Raw genomic sequence first — 22,826 nt, 5'->3', positions numbered from 1 at the left:
AGGGAATCCCCTGTCATAACAATTGCATGACGTCACATCAACAACGCAATGACGTCACGTCAACAATTGCAGATCACAGAAAAAAACTCTGATCTACTGAAAATCAACATTTGCATTTCATGAAATTAAATTATCACTTCTATTTGCTGAGAGAGAAATAAACATTCCCCACTTACGGAGTATGACAGAAATAATGTCTACCCTTGGGTTGAGATTTTTCCGTTTTATTCCCAAAGTGGGAAAAAGGTTATATTAGCCTCACCCTAGGGTTGATACAGGGGCTTCCCCAGTCATAATAATAGTATAATATCATGTAAATTATGGAGTGATGTCGGATCAAAATGTAAAAATATAATGTTAATAGTGCATCAGCCCCATAACATGAACATTGCACTTATGTGAGGTCCAACATAATAAGAGAAAACATCATTCATCCTTTGGGGTGAGATTGGGGATCTCAACCCTCGGGGAGGATTTTAAGGCTGCGGAACACTCCGCAAGCCTTGTATTGAGATCCCGGCCCCTACCTCATCCCTAAAGGAATGAAAGATTTTATCAATTTCTATCACCTTTCAGTTGTCTCAATCTAAAATATCAATATTTAAGTCAATTAATATACACTGTATTATCAAACTGGACAAATCAGCAAAAGAATTAAAAATTTTGGAACAGTTTCTCACAGTATTGGAATTTACAGTTCTGAGGAACATTATAATCACTCAGCATCGTTTGACGATGAACAAATTTCAACCAATAATTTAATTTCTCCAGCGTAATACATTAAAGCTGGTATAACATATTGTGACATTTAGTTACGGTGATAAAGACTATTTGTTACTCGAGCTTACTTGATGGTTCCAGAAATGGAGGTGATTTTACCAAAGAAATCAAATTCTCGTTCGTAGAACATAAGTGCAGGTCCAGAAAGCGACCTCTTGATGGCATCCATCAGTCGGTCCAGGGTGTCACCAATCTCCTCTGGAAACGGCAACAAAATAGCAACTCTTTATCACAAGGCATTCCCTTACACCATGTTCAGTATCAAACAAAATGTTCCTTTTTGTTTATTAGATTGTAAATTGATAGAAAAAAAAAATACTTTATTTTTTTCAGTTTAACTCATTCACCCCTGAAGACACATTTGAACTCTTCCAATTTAAAGGTTGGAATAGTTCATTATGACATTTTAGGGGTGAATGAGTTAGATTAAAAAAAAAAGTTATTATAAACCTAATAAATGTGCAATATGTTCAATTAGGTATAAGTTGTGACTAAGAAACAATAAATACTTTAAATAATTACAGAATGATGAAAAATAGAAAGCACTGGATGACATTCATTCAGTATAAAATCTTTGATCAGATTCATTGGTACACATATGACACATTAATAGTAATCTAGATTAATCTAAAGTTGATAAATATTTGAGCAACAGATTCTAAAACAGTTTGGTTTGATGGGGTTTAGTGTCCTGTTAACAGTTTAAGTCATTTAAGGATGATCCTGTATGAGTGTTATGAATGCATGACTGCTGGAGGTGATACGTTGGACAATGGTGTATTTGCCTCCTTGCAATAGTGTAGATCTAGATTTGATGCCCAATTTAGAGTGCTACCTCACTGAAATACCATAATGAAGGCACCCAGCACAGCATTCCACCCGGCCACATTATACTGACAACGGGTCAACCAGTTGTTGACATTCCCCTTATTGCAAACATTTAGCAGGGAATAGCAACTACCATTTTGAAGGACTTTGGTTCGGTTGCAGCCAGGGGACAGAACCTATTACCTTCCCCTCTTAGATGAACAGCTACCAACTGACTTGACCACAAAGAAATGAAAAAGTTAGAAAAGTATTGTACCATCTTTTTCTTGTCCTTCCTCGTCCCGGTAAACATTTGTCTTCATATTCCACAGCAGCTGGTGGGCCAGTAACTGGGAATGTTTGGACGCCCACAGGATAAAATCGGCCATGTACCCCATCTGTAATGTACATATAAACAAATATTACCTAGGTTTCTTGGTGTATTTCTTTTAAACCTATTAGATTATTCTCTGCACATCTTTTCTTGTTACGTATCTGTGAAAGATTGAAGCCGCAAACATGGACCTAATGATAGATGACGGCTGTGTGCAATGTTATAATCCTTGTATATGGATTATGCGGGTATTGGGTATAAGTAAGACCCAACAGGGACATAAATTAAGTACCGCTCGGGTATGACTCAGCACAGCTAAGAACGACACAGGATGACCTACGCAGACCGACACTAACACCTGAAGATCCAGTAAATAACCTTCAAATAGACCAACAAAAGATTGATGACTCTTGTAGTATTACACTCTAACATTAATTTATCTATTTTGATGTGTGTAAGTAAAGTCTGCTTACCGTATCGTATCTGACAGCCTGGACCAGCTGAGGAATGTAAAAGAGCAGAGCTTCCTGAAATGTACAAATAAACAGCAATGTGTAGAATGATGTAGTTCAGATTATCCATCAACCTGTACCTGGTTCTGTAATACAGTTAGCCCACAGTGAATAGACATATCCAGTATCAAAGTTTTATTTCATACATAAACAATGTACGTATGAAACGTAAATGTGTTGCAACGTTTCAAGACCGACTGGTCCCATTGTCAAGCTAGAAATATACAATTTCGTCAGATCGTTGTACAGCTAAACAATACAAATAGCTCACTCAGTCATAGTCTGACCAAGGGACTAGTCGGTCTTGAAATGGTGACACCTTTAATACATATATAGTTTGTGTATATATAAAAAATGATATTACATATTTCCAAACTGTGACACCTTTAATACATATATTGTTTGTGTATATAAAAAAATTGATATTATACATATTTCCAAACTGATGAATCTTATTGAAGATATTAGATATACGAGTACTTAGTTATTGGCAATGTGCGACTGTTTAATTAACGTAATCATATAAATCATCCAAGTGTTTGCTTTGTACCACGGAATAACAACCGCTGAGGTAATAAGATGACCAGAGTCAAGGACTTAAAATAGTCACCATCCTCGTACGATGTTGTAATATGAGATTTAATCCATCCTCGAAATTAGCATTTTGGATACTACCATTTTGAATATACCCCCTAGGGACAAAATAACCCTTTAAAATGCATATTATGAAATCATTTATTAGAAAATTATGTGCTAATGCAGCAATTCACTGGTTGGAAATATATTAAATGTAAGGGGATCAAATCGGGAATCTTCCTCCTAAAGAGCGTTTCCAAGTAGGTCTCTTTTTGTGAATCCAGTATAAAAACAATATACAGAATAAAAAGCAAAATCATTGACTTTCAAGTGTGAGAAATAAGAAACCGCTTTTATTGAATTTGTATATTTAAAACAGTCTGTATATGTAAATTTTATCCCAGCTAAGCAGCAGTTATCATAGGGGCTACAAGGCTACAGTTAAATATTGATTTTTTACACAGCAGTCCTGTGTGTAATGATGATACTTACCGGCGGGTGTGACCTAAGAGCTCTGACAGCGTACTGGGCTGTGATTGGGTGAGGTGGATACTGTCGCGAGAAGTAGGACAAAGCCACGACTGGGGATACCACCGACCACGTCAACATGTGACTTAGCTAGAAAACACATAGGGTAAAACAAGTATCAAACATGTCAGGTGTGACCTTGAAACTGAGGTGTGACCTTGAAACAGAGGTGCTTGTTTTTAGATAAATATAACACGTAATGTAATTATGAATTATACATTTTTAATTCTCCTAAGCTATATCCTACCCCCCCGCTCACATATTGTCATGACCTTGACCCTTTTTGTATGGTCTCAGTTATTGACAGATATGGTTTGGACGTACATTACAATAATTTCACCTCTGACCCCTTGTTATAAATGTTATGATGTCATAAGCACAGAACCAAAAATTCCAGTTCAACAGTTTTTAATCTTCCATTAAGTTACTGTATATACTGATTACTTACCTCTGGAGAATCAGCCTCCACACTCTCCGGGGTGACGAGGAAACGGATGGCTGAGGGGATGTGGCTCACTGCTCCTGGGTTCAGACGAACTAATCGGATTACTTCTTTTACTAAGGCCTCAGATTTCTTGATTCTACAAAATCAATGTTTTTTTGTGAAAAAATATTATACTTTTCAATATTTTGAAAATGTCACCAATAAAAAATATACCTTATTCAGAATAGAACAGAGTATCACAGTATAACTTAGGATTCAATTTTTTCAATTTTTCTGAAAGTCAATGTCGTTAGAACAGGTTTGGCTAATAACTAGCTGGAGGCTGCGACCTATTTTTCTTCTTTCTTGACCTGATTTTAACATCTTTAAATAAGGCATTAGAAGGACATCTGCAAGATCAATATAAATATATTTTGAAAAAAAGTTATAAATCATTAGCATAAATGGTATGTCATCTATCTTTTGCATTTCTCAACATGGTACAGTAACAGTCGAGTTACCTGGAAGGGAGATAAACGGACAGTGTTGGCGACAGTTCCCATGATGATCTCGCTTGTTCCCGCCAGGTTTTCTCACTGACGGCCTGGCTTCTCCAGATGGCAATCTTGTCCTCGTCGGGAACTTTCAGGTCCGGAATTTCCAGTGGATTGTGCCAGGTAATAAACTCCTCCAATGCATAGCCCTGAAGTCATAGGACAGGTAAAATACAAACTTCATTTATTTTACAACAACTATGAAACAAGTTATTTCAATTTATATATATCGCTCTTGTTTCTGATTTTAGCGCAAGGGTCTTTAAGTTAGAGGAAACCAGAGGACCTGGAGAAAACCCACGTGGTCAGGCAGGCGACCTTTTCAGGTCCAATTGGGAAATCGACCCCCAGTCGTCTTGATGAACGGTGAGTGCGTTATCCACTACACCACCCAATCTCACTTACACTCCCATCGGACAGGTGTGTGTTCCGCAGAGATTATATGGGTGAAAGGGGATAATTCTTTATGAATTTCCATATTCCATATACTTGTATGATGTTTAACCATTTTTTCCCAGACGAATGCGTTATCTGCTGTGCCTACCGACCACCCTAACATTCCCATAGGACAGGTGTGTGTCCAGCAGAGATTATATGGGTGACACAGAATTTTACTTGAATTTCCATATTCCATAAACCTATATGATGTTTGACACTTTTTTCTCTCAAATGCCATGTCTTAAATGAAATATAAAAACATTTAGGTTGGGCGGGGGCGGGGAATGCTTTTCGTGAAGGAATAATAAAGAACTTGCTGTCACTTACGCAGGCAGTGACGTACTAATTACTTACCATCAGGCTGAGGATTAGCGTTCGTTCACGCACTAATTACTAACCATCAGGGTGAGGATCAGCGTTCGTTTACGCACTAATTACTAACCATCAGGGTGAGGATTAGCGTTCGTTTACGCACTAATTACTTACCATCAGGCTGAGGATTAGCGTTCGTTTACGCACTAATTACTAACCATCAGGCTGAGGATCAGCTTTCGTTTACGCACTAATTACTAACCATCAGGGTGAGGATCAGCGTTCGTTTACGCACTAATTACTAACCATCAGGGTGAGGATCAGCATTCGTTTACGCACTAATTATTTACCATCAGGGTGAGGATCAGCGTTCATTTAGGCACTAGTTACTTACCATCAGGGTGAGGATCAGCGTTCGTTTACACACTAATTACTTACCATCAGGGTGAGGATCAGCATTCGTTTACGCACTAATTATTTACCATCAGGGTGAGGATCAGCGTTCATTTAGGCACTAGTTGCTTACCATCAGGGTGAGGATCAGCGTTCGTGTACGCACTAGTTACTTACCATCAGAGTGAGGGTCAGCGTTCTTTTACGTACTAGTAACTTACCTTCAGGGTGAGGATCAGCGTTCGTTTATGCACTAGTAACTTACCATCAGAGTGAGGATCAGCGTTCTTTTACGTACTAGTAACTTACCTTCAGGGTGAGGATCAGCGTTCGTTTATGCACTAGTTACTTACCATCAGGGAGAGGATCAGCGTTCGTTTACGTACTAGTAACTTACCATCAGGGGGAGGATCAGCGTTCGTTTACGCACTTATTTACCATCAGGGGGAGGATCAGCGTTCATTTAGGCACTAGTTACTTACCATCAGGGTGAGGATCAGCATTCGTTTACGTACTAATTATTTACCATCAGGGTGAGGATCAGCGTTCGTTTATGCACTAGTAACTTACCATCAGAGTGAGGATCAGCGTTCTTTTACGAACTAGTAACTTACCATCAGGGTGAGGATCAGCGTTCGTGTACGCACTAGTTACTTACCATCAGAGTGAGGATCAGCGTTCGTTTGCGCACTAGTAACTTACCATCAGGGTGAGGATCAGCGTTCTTTTACGTACTAGTAACTTACCCTCAGGGGGAGGATCAGCGTTCGTTTATGCACTAGTAACTTACCATCAGAGTGATGATCAGCGTTCGTTTGCGCACTAGTAACTTACCATCAGGGTGAGGATCGGCGTTCGTGTACGCACTAGTTACTTACCATCAGAGTGAGGATCAGCGTTCTTTTACGTACTAGTAACTTACCTTCAGGGTGAGGATCAGCGTTCGTTTATGCACTAGTTACTTACCATCAGGGAGAGGATCAGCGTTCGTTTACGCACTTATTCCTAACCATCAGGGTGAGGATCAGCGTTCGTTTGCGCACTAATTACTTACCATCAGGGTGAGGATTAGCGTTCGTTTACGCACTAATTCCTTACCATCAGGGTGAGGATCAGCGTTCGTGTACGCACTAGTTACTTACCATCAGAGTGAGGATCAGCGTTCGTTTACGCACTAGTTTCTTACCATCAGGGTGAGGATCAGCGTTCGTGTACGCACTAGTTACTTACCATCAGAGTGAGGGTCAGCGTTCTTTTACGTACTAGTAACTTACCCTCAGGGGGAGGATCAGCGTTCGTTTATGCACTAGTAACTTACCATCAGAGTGATGATCAGCGTTCGTTTGCGCACTAGTAACTTACCATCAGGGTGAGGATCGGCGTTCGTTTACGTACTAGTAACTTACCATCAGGGTGAGGATCGGCGTTCGTTTACGCACTAGTTACTTACCATCAGAGTGAGGATCAGCGTTCTTTTACGTACTAGTAACTTACCATCAGGGTGAGGATCAGCGTTCGTTTATGCACTAGTAACTTACCATCAGAGTGAGGATCAGCGTTCGTTTGCGCACTAGTAACTTACCATCAGGGTGAGGATCAGCGTTCGTTTACGTAGATATTCCTTTACGAGACCAGAGTTAGTCCCCTGGTTTTTCCTCATAGCTACAACAAAATGCAAATGTCATTGTTTAGCTGCATAAATTTAAGAAAAATGAAATAACATTTCTTCTGACATTACTGTATATACTGTATAAACAGATCCGATTTATAATGAGTTTGCAAAAAATAATATTTGTAAAAAAAAACTCAAACTGTTTTGCTGTATAATAAGTCATCTGCTAACAAGTCATTTATCTACAGAATATTTCAAGTCATAAGAAAATTTTGAGTCAAATTACTGCAACCTAATTAAGGAAGGAAATCCATAGAATCAATTTTCTGCCAGATTATACATGTAATTTGTATATTCAATCCTAACATTAAAAAAAGAATATCTAAAATCCAATTACTGTTATCATTTCTCCTTAATTTCTTGTCCATGCAAAAAAAGAAAAGAAAAATTTGGAAACTATCGTACAATGAAAATGTCATTAAAATGAAATGCATTCATCATGCAATTATGCAAAAAGATAAAAAGATTTATAAAAAGAAAAATCCTTTTGATATGGAATGTGTTTTTATTTAAAAACAGTAATTTAAATGCTTGACTATATGCATCCTAAACTAAGAATGAAATAAGTTTTCATTATTCTACGACTTATCGTTGGATATTTTCACTTGTGGTATATATTAAAAGTTCAAATCTGTTTTTGACAACGAAAAAAATAACAATGATCCTTCATATTTTCTTTGAATAGTGAAACTGTGTTGAAAATCAACAAGAACTTGAATGCTCAATGTGACCTTTCTGGACTAAAAGAAAATCATTTTAACACTATTACGAAAAAAAAGAATTACTAAATTGAAGCGGCTTCGATATTTTTCAACACATTTATCAGACACAATGCTTTAGGTAAAAGAAAAGAAAAACGAACAAATTACATTCAACTCATGCTTGACCAATCTCTTGATCAGGTCACTGTTTGACAGTTAATTTATAGGCGTGGACAGTGTTTTTAGACGAGGCCAGAAGAGGGCTTTGAAGTTTTAATCAAGTTAAATGGTTACCTTTACGACTAGATTTTAGTTTTCCTGTATGATGTTAGAATGACAGGTATATGATTGATATACATACAAATGGTTTACTAGCAATCCGACAAAATGCATTCAAGAACTTCATACCCAGCACTTTCATGATACATGTATTCATAATAACATTCAAATTGTATAAACAATGTAACACACAATGACACCTACATGAAGTTTAATTACCACTAGAAAAAAAGTCACTTTTAAGGATCCCTGTCCCACTAAAATGTGTTTTTCCGTATATACATGCAGTAGCCTCCCCTAACTTTCGAATCCTGGTCTAGCTTGACTGCATTTTTTACTTATATTTTATTTATTTCACTTTCATTATTTTTCACAAAAGTCCTGCAAAGTATGGTTTTCTTTAAATATCAAAGCTGAAGTCGTTCCGAAAAAGAAAAAAAATTAAAATGCATAGTTACATTTTCTGGCAGTGGTACGGGGATCCTTAATGTTTGAGTGATACCACTAGTGGGAAGTTGTCACTGTGTCATTTTCTTTGAGATCTTAATTATTTCAGTAGCTGCACATTCAACGAGTTGAATCTTCTTTTTCAAAAACAGTTTCAATTGGTTCCCATTCACACAAACATGATGCAATAAATTATAACAAATAAAAGCAGTAACATGCTAAATCAAGTGTTAATTAATTTATCAATTTGAAAATATTTTTATATTGATATAAATACAAAAATAGTTGAGCTTTATTATTTAAGACAAATTATGAGAATATTATTTCTTAACGAATGAGAGGTAGACATGGAAAGCAAACAAGTTATTGTTTATAGGTCTCAGCTCTGAAATACTAATCCCTAATAAGGCTTGTAAAATCAACAGTGCTTATTTCATAGTTCTAAGGTAAGGGAGGCAATGCACAAAATGTCAATTCAATTCAGAAGGGTTAAAGATAGGAATATGAAGTTACAAACTATAAAAGATTTGGTTAATCACGTAATCGATTTCTGGATTTATTTCACGAATCTAAATGTTAATTACACATGAAACAGGACTTTTTCCTGATCTTATTCTCAAATGAAAAATGCTGTCAAAAATAAAGTTTATGGAGACCCATGTTTATGGACCCTTAAAGTAGTGTTTTTAACCAGTGAATTTGCTTAATTATTCCTATATTTTAAGATGTAATGAGTTCATCTGAAAGAACAACACGAAAAATATCATTATTAAGGGTCATTATGTCTCTAGGGGGTAAATACATTTTTTATCTATGTTTAAATTTTAAGCATGCAGAATCTCCCCTATTGAAATTTAAAAACAGTTGACAAGTATGGATTATATAGAACATTTCTAAAGATACTGGTACTGAGTTAGATGTATCTCACTCAGTGCCAGTATCTTTTTATAAACGTTCTGGTCTCACTAATTACAGTAATAATATCACTAGAATTTGTCTATCAACCAATGACATTAAATCATGATAACTAATGTATTATACAAAGGAGGTAATACACAATAACAAATTTGGATAATTGAGATATATATATATTAGGGTGAAAAAAGTAATTCTATCAAGATTTCTATCCGTATAATAATTACGCTAATTTTAAAGTTTTATACAACAACATTAATTCTTTTAATAAATGAGACATTAATTCTGAATCCCTGAAATGACACAGGAATCTCTGAAAATGAAAATAATATAACTTATATGTATATATGCCCTGCGCTGTCTTAACAAACATGCCATCATGTTTTTTATTTGTTCTAATAATCAATTCATAGTTAAAAATACAAAAGATTTGATTAACGCTCCCAGGGAGATACTTGTACAAATTGTATAAGATTCATGCATATATGATAATTATGTATATATATATATATGTTGTTATTAAATAAAATTGCAGGAAAAAATGGTAGAATATGTTCTGGACGTCTCCAGATAATTACACATAGCAGACGGATACGATGGATGTGGTCCTATGGACAGGCCTGAAAGCAGAAAGTCAGATCTTACGTGAAAGCGGTTCATGTTCATCGTACAGTTCAAGTGTCACAGATATTGTTATCTAAAATATTCTGGGGTTTAAACAGCAAACTGGTAGGATACTCCATCTGTTTTCATTCTTGATAGGTTTAATTGTTTATTTGAAAAATTTAGTCCCACTGTAAGCAAAAAACAAGAGGATTTCATGGTCTTTAATACATAGAGTTAGCTCCCCTTAATTCTGTCTTTGGTGGCACTAGGCCCTGAACTTGGGTAGAGCAACTGCAATGTGATAGGGAGACCTGGGTTCAAATCTTGGTTTGACCAAATACATTTTTGGCTTCCCTTAATATAGATTTGGATATATTTGGAAATTGAGCGAGCTCTCAAAGTAATAACCCAAACTTGCGCTTACAAAGTTTCTGGAGCAGAAATTAAAGTTTCAAGGGCCATAACTCCAGGAAAAATAATCGAATCACTAATTCCTTTCTTCATGCACATTTCCGTATATTATAATTTAGCTTTGCCACCTTACAAATAAAAATCCAACAAACTGTTAAAGAGGAGTTGCGCTTCCAAAGTTTCTGGAGCAGAAAATTGAAAGGGCCATAACTCCAGGAAAAAAATAGTCAAATGCCCATTCTTTTCTTCCTGCACTTCTATTCATGATGTATTTTCACTGTGTTAAGTTACAAAAAAGATCAAACACACGGTTTAGGAGTTGCACTTAGAAGGATCATGAACAGATCTAGAGTGACTGACTGACAGACAGGTTGATTCCTATATACCCCAACAAATCATGTTTGCATGACAAAACCTCTCCAGCTGTGACAAATATGACAAAACCTCTCCAGCTGTGACACACATGACAAAACATCTCCAGCTGTGACAAACATGACAAAACCTCTCCAGCTGTGACAAATATGACAAAACATCTCCAGCTGTGACAAACATGACAAAATTTCTCCAGCTGTGACAAACATGACAAATCATCTCCAGCTGTGACAAACATGGCAAAACCTCTCCAGCTGTGACAAACATGACAAAATTTCTACAGCTGTGACAAACATGACAAAAAATCTCCAGCTGTGACAAACATGACAAATCATCTCCAGCTGTGACAAACATGGCAAAACCTCTCCAGCTGTGACAAACATGACAAATCATCTCCAGCTGTGACAAACATGGCAAAACCTCTCCAGCTGTGACAAACATGACAAATCATCTCCAGCTGTGACAAACATGGCAAAACCTCTCCAGCTGTGACAAACATGACAAATCATCTCCAGCTGTGACAAACATGGCAAAACCTCTCCAGCTGTGACAAACATGACAAATCATCTCCAGCTGTGACAAACATGGCAAAACCTCTCCAGCTGTGACAAATATGACAAAACATCTCCAGCTGTGACAAATATGACAAAACATCTCCAGCTGTGACAAAAAATCTCTGCCTGTGACAAACATGACAAAAAATCTCCAGCTGTGACAAACATGAAAAAACATCTCCAGCTGTGACAAACAGGACAAAACATCTCTATCTGTGACAAACATGCCAAAACATCTCCAGCTGTGACAAATATGACAAAACCTCTCCAGCTGTGACACACATGACAAAACATCTCCAGCTGGGACAAACATGACAAAACATCTCCAGATTTGACAAACATGACAAAACATCTCCAGGTGGGACAAACATGACAAAACATCTCCAGATTTGACAAACATGACAAAACATCTCCAGATTTGACAAACATGACAAAACATCTCTATCTGTGGCAAACATGACAAAACATCTCCAGCTGGGACAAACATGACAAAACATCTCCGGCTTTGACAAACATGACAAAACATCTCTATCTGTGGCAAACATGACAAAACATCTCCAGGTGGGACAAACATGACAAAACATCTCCGGCTTTGACAAACATGACAAAACATCTCTATCTGTGGCAAACATGACAAAACATCTCCAGCTTTGACAAACATGCCAAAACATCTCCAGCTGTGACAAATATGACAAAACATCTCCAGCTGTGACAAACATGGCAAAACCTCTCCAGCTGTGACAAACATGACAAAACTTCTCCAGCTGTGACAAACATGACAAAACATCTCCAGCTGTGACAAACATGACAAAACATCTCCAGCATAGTGAGTGAGCACAAAGGAGAAAACAGACACTATACAAACATAAACGTTCTCTGCAGCTAGCAGAAATTTTGTGACTTTTTCAGAGATTATTCACTGCAATGAAAGATTCATCAAGCAATAATGAACATTCAAAAGAAATGACATCTTCATATATTTGTTGATGTCACCAGGTAATGAATGCCGCACGAAGGTCTTGTTTTTAATCTGTTCATATCTGCCTTGCAGGTCTACAGATATTTGTGTTTCTTCAGAAAACCCCAGACCACACGTGCACCCACATGGACTTTGGTAGAACACCCCAAACAACTTAACATCAACTCCCTCCCAGTTCTCAAGTTACGTTGAAAATGTACATCAATGACTCACTAAAAAAGAATTTCACAGAAGGAATCCATGATATTTTTTCATATAGAAAACTGGATTTGTTAGCATAAACTCTTGGAGTATAAAGAATCTGCACATCAACAGAATGGACCTGGTGTGGATGAGTTTGTCTGGTATCACAAACCAGAACCTATATTTACATATCCAAGTAATGAACACATGTACAGCAGACAGGACACAATGTTAACGTTTATAAATCTGTTCTATATAAGTTTACAATGCTAGAGTTAATAGTACCACATATACTGCACATGTATGATTTGTACAAGATTGTCTCCACAAGCCATCAAAGCTGGTGCAGAACACCTATACATACAAACGTATTACAAGACATTCTACACTGAACACAGAACATTTTACGTGTAGAAGCCTTTTAGACTTCACAATCAAAGCATTACATGTATGCTGACTATAAAAATGCACTAGAACCGACCCTCAGACTCCCTGTGTCCGCCACAGGCACCAAACAAGACACATGATGCACAAACACCGTCACAGGCCACACTCTGTATTGTGATATAATGATTACAAGATTTTCTGTACTCAATGCATGAGTACCAAAATACTCTGTGTTAGAAGTATGCAGCTACTGATGTGAGTATACCATTATCCGTACTAATTACATAGTACTCAGAACTTACTATAAGTATGTATGCATTCAAATTCTCTGTGTTAGTTGTGGAGGAGCATACATGTTACTCTGTGCTGTTGCCAGTATGCAGTAATCCCATTCCTAGTTGTATCCATAGTTACTTAGTATGCACCATTAGCCATTATTATCTATACACAGTACTCAGTACTATTTAGTTGTGAGTATGCACTAGTTGTGTGTATGTATACAAAGTACCCAGTATTGGTGAGTGACTCGCACACCACTAGTTGTTTGTAATCACAGTACCCAGTGCTGGTGGTCAGTATGTATACACAATACCCAGTACTTGTGGTGATTATGTATACACAGTACCCAGTACTGATGGTGATCATATATACACAGTACACAGTACTGGTGGCGAGAATATATATGTATACACAGTACCCAGTACTGGTGGTAAGTATGTATATACAGTACCAAGTACTTGTGGTAAGTGTATATACACAGTACCCAGAACTGGTGGTGAGTATGTATATACAGTACTGGTGGTAGGTATGTATACACAGTAACAAATACTGGTGGTAAATATGTATACACAGTACCAAGCACTGATGGTCAGTATGTATACACAATACCCAGTACTGGTGGAAGGAATGTATACACAGTAACAAATACTGGTGGTGAGTATGTATACACAATGCCCAGTACTGGTGGTGAGTATGTATACACAATCCCCAGTACTGGTGGTGAGTATGTTTACACAATAGCCAGTACTGGTGGTGAGTATGTTTACACAATAGCCAGTACTGGTGGTAGGTATGTTTACACAATAGCCAGTACTGGTGGTAGGTATGTATACACAGTACCAAATACTGGTGGTGAGTATGTATACACAGTACCCAGTATTAGTAGCGAGTATATATACACAGTACCCAGTACTGGTGGTAAGTATGTATACACAGTACACAGTACTGGTGGTGAGTATATATACACAGTACCCAGTACTGGTGGTAAGTATATATACACAGTACCCAGTACTGGTGGTGAGTATGTATACACAGTACCCAGTACTAGTAGCGAGTATATATACACAGTACCCAGTACTGGTGGTAAGTATATATACACCGTACCCAGTACTGGTGGTGAGTATGTATACCCAGCACACCGTCCTGGTGGCGAGTATATATACACAGTACCCAGTACTCGCTGTGAGTACGCACCACTAGTTGTTTGTATGTAAAAACAGTACCCTGTACTGGTGTCACTACTGTTTAATACAAACAACTAGTGGTGCGTACTCCAAGCTAGTACTGGGTACTGTGTATATATACACAGTATCCAGTACTGGTGGTGAGTATGTATACACAGTACCCAGTACTAGTGGTGAGTATGTATACACAGTACCCAGTACTAGTAGCGAGTATTTATACACAGTACCCAGTACTGGTGGTGAGTATGTATACACAGTACCCAGTACTAGCTGTGAGTACGCACCACTAGTTGTTTGTATGTAAACACAGTACCCTGTACTGGTGTCACTACTGTTTAATACTCACATTCCTGGTTGCAAGTTTTTAACTACATTGTACTTGTTGTTAAGCTGTATGCATACATTACTAAGTGCTGTTGTGAGTACCGATGTGTGCTCCTGAGTTGCAAGTCCCAATTAAACAACATGATGCAATCTGATGCATAAATACTTGCCCACGGTGGTGGGTATTTGATCTGAGGTCAGTGCTGAACCGAGCTGACCTTTCTCTACATGGCCGTAGAGTCCAAATACCAGGCTATACCGATGACCACTTGTTGAAACAACTATAAAATCAATCAGGACTCAGGATGATGAAAACTCAATAAATTAATGACAATATTTTAACCCCTTCATTCAAACAGAGCACATACATGTACCTGGTAAAAAAAACGCAATCTGAAGCTTATCTTACTGGAAAACACATTTGATTTATACAATAGAAAAAAATCTTAAAATGTTTGTTAAACAAATAAATACATTCAAATAACATTTATGTTGATTATATAGTTTAGGGAAAAGAGTTTTTGTAAACAATCTATATGAACATCCTTACTAAGACTTGGTATGAAGCTATATGAATACACGTCAACAACACCATCCAATAGGATTGTCACGTTTATATCAGTGCATATAGACGCAGTTCAACCTCACTGTGTCTGAAGAGATGTATTCAATAAAATACTCGACAAATCTACACGCCAGTGCATGAGAACATAACTCTGTTTCAAACTAAGGGAATTTGATATAGAAGTTAAAAACTTTGAAAGAAGCCAGATACATAAAATTACCTATGAGCTACAGAGAAATATATCTACCGGTGCACAAATTCGACAGGACGTGGATCTGTCACTTCCACTAAAACACACGTGATAGAATGATGAAATAGCAAAGATATAAAGCTACTACAAGTAACGTCATATAACGACGAAAGGATTTTCAAAAATACCATGATAAAATTCAATTGATAAAGGCAAAATTTATGTAATAATTTTAGTACTACCTATATAAGCAAGTACAGTGAAATGATAAAACAGAATGAGAAAAGTTTGAAGTAGGATCTTTAGTGTAAAACCATGAATTTGAAATTATTAACTCTTTCACCCCTGAAAACACATTTGAACTCTTCAAGTTCAAAGGTTGGAATAGATCATTATGAAATTGAAGGGGTGAATGAGTTAAATATGTGCTTGCATAAACAACCCTCTGCATCAGTTTCTTATAAGCTCTGATGGAAAACGTTCTTGGATCACTTTATACCTGTCTTTCTCTATTCACAAGAAAATCCAATCAATTCCATATACTTTCTTGAAACAGTTTAGACTTAGTCTTGTTAAATGACATAATCCAATGTTAATATAAAAAAAAAATTGTCATTAATTATTATTGATTATTTCAAGTCTAAGGCAATACAATTTAGTTCATACCTTTTTTTCCTTATTTCAACAAAAGAAATTTAAGATTCAATTATAGGATGAAATAAAAAATTCATGGACAAAAAATATGAATTAAAATGAGTTATGACTTCTATCCTAGTGAATATTGAGCCTGAAAAACTTGATCAAGGGTTGATATGCAGCTTATACATGTATCCACTATTTTTTGATAAACAGTTTTATCTACAAAATCTATATAGAATAGAAGAGACAGTATGCTATGGAGAATTAACAATCTACATTAATTAATAAACAGAGAATAATAATCTGAAGAGTAAAAATGTAATACTGAGAGTGCATTACAACGTACCGTTGGACCGCTCAGACTTTTGGGCTACAATCAATTCCAAAAACTTTTATTTGCTGCAGGTGATATTGTAGAAGAGTGAATGACAGTTAATCTAATAATACAATGTATACCCAAATTTGATCAATATAACTCATCAGAAAACACTGTCATGAATTGACATCTCATTCTTAGAAAGACTGTCTGAAACTTCACAATCTATGACATTTCAATAAACCTTATTTTGGAGCATTAAGACGGACAGTTAATAGTCAAATTTATACTGGAACATTTAATTTCATAAAAAGTAAAACATATTTAAAAAAAAAATGAAAGTAACAACTTACAAAGGTACAAGAATGAGCATATTTTACAAAGAATTGAATCTGTGATAATCTTATGTGCAGGTTCACGTGGGTGGCCGGGTGGCACAGTGGAGAGCACACTCGCCTTACACCAAGACGGCCAGGGTTCGATTCCCCGATTGGACGTGAACAAGTATAAGGTCACCGGCACCTCCACATGGGTTTTCTCTGGGTACTCTGGTTTCTTACCACATTAATTACAAGACAATCCATGTTTTAACAACCAGGCCAACAAGACTGGCAAATTGACAAGATCCCAGTGTTGGTATTTTTTTAAGACATTTTTTCTGCGAACACTTTCCTTTCATTATTTACTGGATTGTAAGGCGACAAGTGAAAGTGTAAAAATGTGTGGCATTTTTCATTATTTCCACAGAATATCACTTTGTTTTAAGAAAAGAATGAGCTCTGTAAAAGTTATGGTACAGATAGTAAACATGAACTCAATCAAGTAAACAACAACAAAGTCCATAGGTCACAAACTATAGGACAAGTAAAATGCACACAACTAGAACTACTAGAATATTACCAGAAAATAATAACAGCAACCCCATTCAAACTTTAACTAGTTTTTGCCTACATTCTATCAGAACTATAATCATACAATCAGACTTATCATGTGCTGGGAACAATTCACTTAATAAATAAAGTGATGTTATTGTTTTTGCAAACTCATTATCGTCCAACACATTCTTCAAGGTCAAATATCACTCTCAAGGTCACCAAACTTGACTTTGTAGCTATTAATAGCAATTTGTTTCTTTGTAAAAAGGCTATCCTCCCAAACTTAAACAAAAATTTATTTCATATAATATAAAGGCAATGAATTTTCTTTTCCTGTCACGTTCTATCAAATCATTTTTAACAGAAATACTTTTACGAAGCAGTCACAAGCAGTTCATTGTTAAATGTGGAGTTAATTGAACTCCAGCATTAGGATTTAAGCTCTGTATTTGGAAGATGAAGAAATGTTTTAAATGTGCAATGTAAGTTAACTATTACCAAAAGTTTATCAAATACGGTGAAAGTAGAACATAAACAAGTCTTCTTAACCCTTTCACCACTGTAGACCATCATGGACTCAACCAGCTGATCGACGCATGGTAGAGCCTACTAAAGTTACATGGGGTTGCAAGGGTTTTAATTGGAAACAAAGTGAATCATCAAACTACCCACCATTTAAACTTCAATGTAACCAACAATACTCATCATTATATCTACATACAATTACTTCATGTTAAACACAAACATTAGCTACAATGTAACTATAACAGAGAAAGTAACAAAGTCCCCTAAACCACGACTGCAATCACAAAATATCCAAGTTGGTATCAACTGCACTTATCGCAAACAACTAAAGTCGTTTGATAAATGAAACCCCACTGTATATGTATGGTTGATAATCATTTCAGAATCATTTTAGGGAAGTAGACGATACTCCACCAACTTTTCACACCCGAGAACCATGGTTCTGTATAGAATACTCATTGGAAGAATGTTTTGAGTATGTGAACGATACTCTACCTAATATTCACACCCGAGTATACAAACCCATTTAAAAATAATTGTGAGTAAGCAGACAATACTCTATGTAATACTCACACTCGAGTATACAGAGTTCTATATTACAATATTAAACCTAATATTCACACCTGAGTATAAAATCACTTTAAGATTGATTTTGAGTAGGTAGACAATACTCTACCTAATACTCACACTCGAGTATACAGAGTTCTATACACATTACTCACTTGAGGAGCGTTTTGAGTACGTGGACATGCCCGAGTTGATAGTATTGATCCACTTTGTCTGCTGCATCAGGTCCGTGGAGATACCGGCGCTCTGGGACATGTTGAGGGTATTGGTGTCTCCCCCACCCACACTTCCTGTCAAGGGAGACAACTTATTGTTAACCAATAAGGCTAATTTAGGTACCAGTTGTCACCATAGATATGTATAATGTAACTCGTTTGTTCTTTAAGAATTTGAATAAGTCACATGGCCAATATTTATCATTTGTGGTGATAATAGGTAATTGCTGCTCAACTGTTGCTAAAATATTGTCAATTTTATAGAAAGATACTTGATTATAAGTGTAGCTAGTTTTAGTAAATCTTCAAAATTTGTCACGATATGGTAAAATTGACGTTAATCTAGACTTACTTGCTTATTTGTTAATCCTTCTTTATTTCAACATCATAGGTATCAACCTCTGAAACCTCCAATGAGGGAGATCTCCCTCGTTCCACATTTCAGATGGGGGAGAAAGTGCGTAAAATGTGACTGAAACTGTTTTTCTCAATTTATCTTTCCCTTTCTATGCATCAAAATAACTCCAAAACTCACTCATTTGATTCAAACACACCTGTTATGATCATTACACACACCATGCAGTAACTTGGAGATCATTTGACCACAGGATGTAGATTTAGATTTTGTGCGAGGTTGGACTTGAATGAAGGAGTTTCGAGGGAGATTGGCAAATTTTGGTCAAAATGAGGGAGGTTTCACACCTATGCAACATATTGCACCTAACTAAGAAAGATAAATAGAGACAAATTATACTAACCACCAAACGGCACTGTGTTCTGCGTTAAGTACTTTTTATCCCCGTGCATCTGTTTCCAAAACTTGATGATGGTGATGATGTCCTCCCGCAAGTGAACACTACGCTGGGTCGGGTATATCGCTGGCCCACTGAGACAGGGATAATATCAATTCAGTCACATGATAACATACAGACTTCTGATTGGATAGAGTGAAACCTGTCACATGACAAGATCAAGACTTCTGATTGGATACAGCGAAACCTGTCACATGATAAGATCTAGACTCCTGCTTGGATACAGCGAAACTTGTCTAAACCATCCAAACATCATAAGGTCTGATCTGATAGCTCAAAATCAACACAGAACTGGACACATTAGTATTATGGAATTCAAGAGATAATCAAGAGGTTGGTACCGATATACATGTAATTGTTATTCTTTAAGTTCACTGAATCTGTTGGTATGTATCACCGAGTAGATATCATTTCTATATGTAATTTTTAATGCCAGTAGAAGAGTTTTGAAATTTTTGAAAGCCCTAAAGAAAAAATTTGCAATAAGTTTCATAAATGTCATATGATATGGAAATAAATTAAATCCATTTCATATTCACACATGAAGCATGTTTGTGGCAGATTTTAATTGTACATAGGATTACAGTCGCCTTCTTGCTTTACACTAGAGGGAATTTCCCTTTAGCTCAGTGGTAGAGCGTCCGACTAGGAAGTCTGTGATTGCGGTTCAATCCCCGTTGAAAGCATACTACTCGCTTTCCCTTTTTACATGGCAATGTCACAAGTGACACTTGGTTGCACAAAACTTAATTACTTCACTAACAAATTTACGATATCTTTTTCACCTTTAAGCTTGACAAGTTATACAAACTCACGCAAAATAGTCAAGTGCTGCAGCGTAGACCCTCTCTCTGAGAACTGTCTTGTTTGTAGTCTTGGACAGGAAGTCTCCTTGTAATAGGGATAGGGCCATTGTCAGTAGCCTGTAACGATAAAATTTACAGTAAATATACCAGCTAAATCAACATGAAACATTGCATAAAAATAACAAAGGCTTATTGGATTTTTTAAACCCCAGGCATTCTATATGGTGTTGGCGGGAAGGAGGTGGGGATATAGTGTTATCCATGTTGGTCCTACTTCGTCCCGTGGTAATTCATTCTTCTGACTCTACCGACTGCAATTATCAGTAGGTTTTTACAACAGTTTATACAAATAAAGGTTGAGCAGTGTTTCAACTTAATGGTAGACCCATAGACAATCACAATGAAAAACACTGTAGGTCTATCCAAATCACTTACCGGTACTTCATAGACCAAATTTTCCATGACGTTATATCTGATGTGTGCTAACTTTATAACTCATTGGAAAGAAGCAACAGTGAGAGAAAAAGTCCACTGGGAAAAATCTTTTATTATTACACAGATTTTCTCTATGCATGAAATTTCTTGGTTACGGTCTGGTCTATCAAAATTACAGTAGTTCTATAAGAAATTCATATCGTATAAATATTAATATTGTCTATAGTAAGTAAGTCCTTAAATCTAAGACTGGGTTAAGTATGCTAATACCTCAGATGATTTCCTATTTCAGGGTCCCAAGGTCGACACCAAGGTCACTGTTGCCATTTATATGTCAACCTCGGAAGCCAAAGGGGTGTTCATGTCTTACAAACGTTATTATTTTATCTAGATTCCACATGGTAGTACAATACATAATAACTTACAGGCAATCAGATTTTACGAAGAAACTTTTTTGAGACGAGCAATATAATATGAATGCTAAAAGAACACCTGTTTTGAAGTTGTACACAAGCCAAACCAGACATGGTAAGATTGCTTAAAAGTCCTACCTTGTGCGCGGGCCGACTGCAGCAGGGTGACGCGAGATTTGACTGGGCTGCTTGCCGACACCGATGGCCAGGGATTTATTGAGGAGACTACACAGGATGCTGACCTGGTCGTCAGAGCTGTACCGTGCCACTTCTATACGCTCCGCCAAAAACTGTATTGAGAAACGAAACGGTTATAAATTATTACTAGATCAAGCTTAAGACCTCAATACAGTCTATTAAAACATGAAACACTGGTAATGATCAATTAGTTATAGAAAAAGGCTTTAAAGAGTTTCTCTTAAATCTCAAATGAGACAAAAAGGCATTCTTGATACTTCAGTGGTTACGCGCAATTTCGCTCTATGCACCCTTGGACTATGTCGTGACAAAATTGAAGGTTCAGTAGTGTGCACCACCTTGTGGATGAGACAAGATAACTAGGTCGATCCTTTGATGTACATCAAAAGAATCTCGCGGTCGTGTAACGGTAAAATTGAATGTGTTTGGAGTCAGTGGTCGTTTCTCTGTAATTATCAAAGGACATGCATCAGCCTAGCAATTGGTCAGATTTTTTAACCCGAGTCCAATCAAATAGCTACCTGTGTGTCTTCAATATTGCTGTAACATATTCCAGGGTCACAGAGAACAACAATGAAGTGTAACCTCTAGAGTATCTAGGACGAGTCAAAAGGGAAATACTTGAGAGGTGTATACCAAAAAGTCATTTTAAACTTCGATGTAGATTTCAGTCACTCTTCTGTTAAATATGATCCTCTGCAATAATTTTGCATGTATCAGGAAGTGTGTGTACAGTAAAACAAAATTAGTCCTCAGCTTGAAAATGATTGAGGTTATATATGTCGAAGCAAAACATGGATATTTTTCCATACTCTGTGATGTAAGCAATGAACTTGGGTGTGAATCTTTGTTAGTTGGGATCTTCTCAGACAAAATATTAATCTGTACAAACTAAATATTTGGCTATGCCAATTGTAAATATCAGTATAGCATAATGTACTGCAGAACCTTTCTCCCATTACCTTAGTCCAGATTTGGTGTGGCCCTGCATACGGAGGATTGGGTTCCAGAATCTGCCCCTCGGCCTTTGCCAGTGGATCAATACTGGGCCGATCCTCTTGGAATATTCCCAGTTTCTTATCAATGGTGATCTGCCAGGCTGCAGCCATTTCACACAGGAACTGAGGAACAAGGGCAAAGTGATATGATTACAATACATTTCTTATACCCGCAAAATTATTTCTCTAAAGGATGTGGCAAAAAGAATTAAAGATGGGTTATTGCATGTTTTAGGTATATGTACTCTGCATCGGGAAGATTTCGCTACAATTTAATTTTTGCCTCTTTCACGCTCCAAAATGAAGGTGAGTTTATAATTA

At 36.8% G+C, this 22,826-nt stretch overlaps 1 protein-coding gene across 4 annotated transcripts in view; it reads right to left on the bottom strand.

The window, feature by feature from the left end:
- Positions 1-22,826, bottom strand: part of LOC110465846 (phosphatidylinositol 4-kinase alpha-like) — a 77,754-nt gene that overhangs the window by 9,505 nt on the left and 45,423 nt on the right. For 2 of the 4 annotated variants that reach the window (XM_021521948.1, XM_021521952.1), the window contains 13 exons: positions 22,470-22,628; positions 21,448-21,599; positions 20,471-20,578; positions 19,602-19,729; positions 18,784-18,918; positions 10,251-10,292; positions 7,241-7,320; positions 4,483-4,664; positions 3,986-4,118; positions 3,502-3,627; positions 2,395-2,448; positions 1,865-1,985; positions 849-978 (listed from right to left, as the gene is read on the bottom strand). In XM_021521948.1, coding sequence (XP_021377623.1) covers positions 849-978; positions 1,865-1,985; positions 2,395-2,448; positions 3,502-3,627; positions 3,986-4,118; positions 4,483-4,664; positions 7,241-7,320; positions 10,251-10,292; positions 18,784-18,918; positions 19,602-19,729; positions 20,471-20,578; positions 21,448-21,599; positions 22,470-22,628 — 1,550 coding nt within the window. Of the gene's footprint in view, positions 1-848; positions 979-1,864; positions 1,986-2,394; positions 2,449-3,501; positions 3,628-3,985; positions 4,119-4,482; positions 4,665-7,240; positions 7,321-10,250; positions 10,293-16,691; positions 16,716-18,783; positions 18,919-19,601; positions 19,730-20,470; positions 20,579-21,447; positions 21,600-22,469; positions 22,629-22,826 lie in introns of all 4 variants that reach the window. The other 2 variants (XM_021521950.1, XM_021521951.1) reach the window with 2 other exon arrangements.

This window comes from Mizuhopecten yessoensis, unplaced genomic scaffold (assembly GCF_002113885.1).
Source record: "Mizuhopecten yessoensis strain PY_sf001 unplaced genomic scaffold, ASM211388v2 scaffold11103, whole genome shotgun sequence".
NCBI classification, from domain to species: Eukaryota; Metazoa; Mollusca; class Bivalvia; order Pectinida; family Pectinidae; genus Mizuhopecten; species Mizuhopecten yessoensis.
The sequence above is the reverse complement of the archived record's forward strand: the minus strand, read 5'-3'. Positions and strand labels throughout refer to the sequence as shown.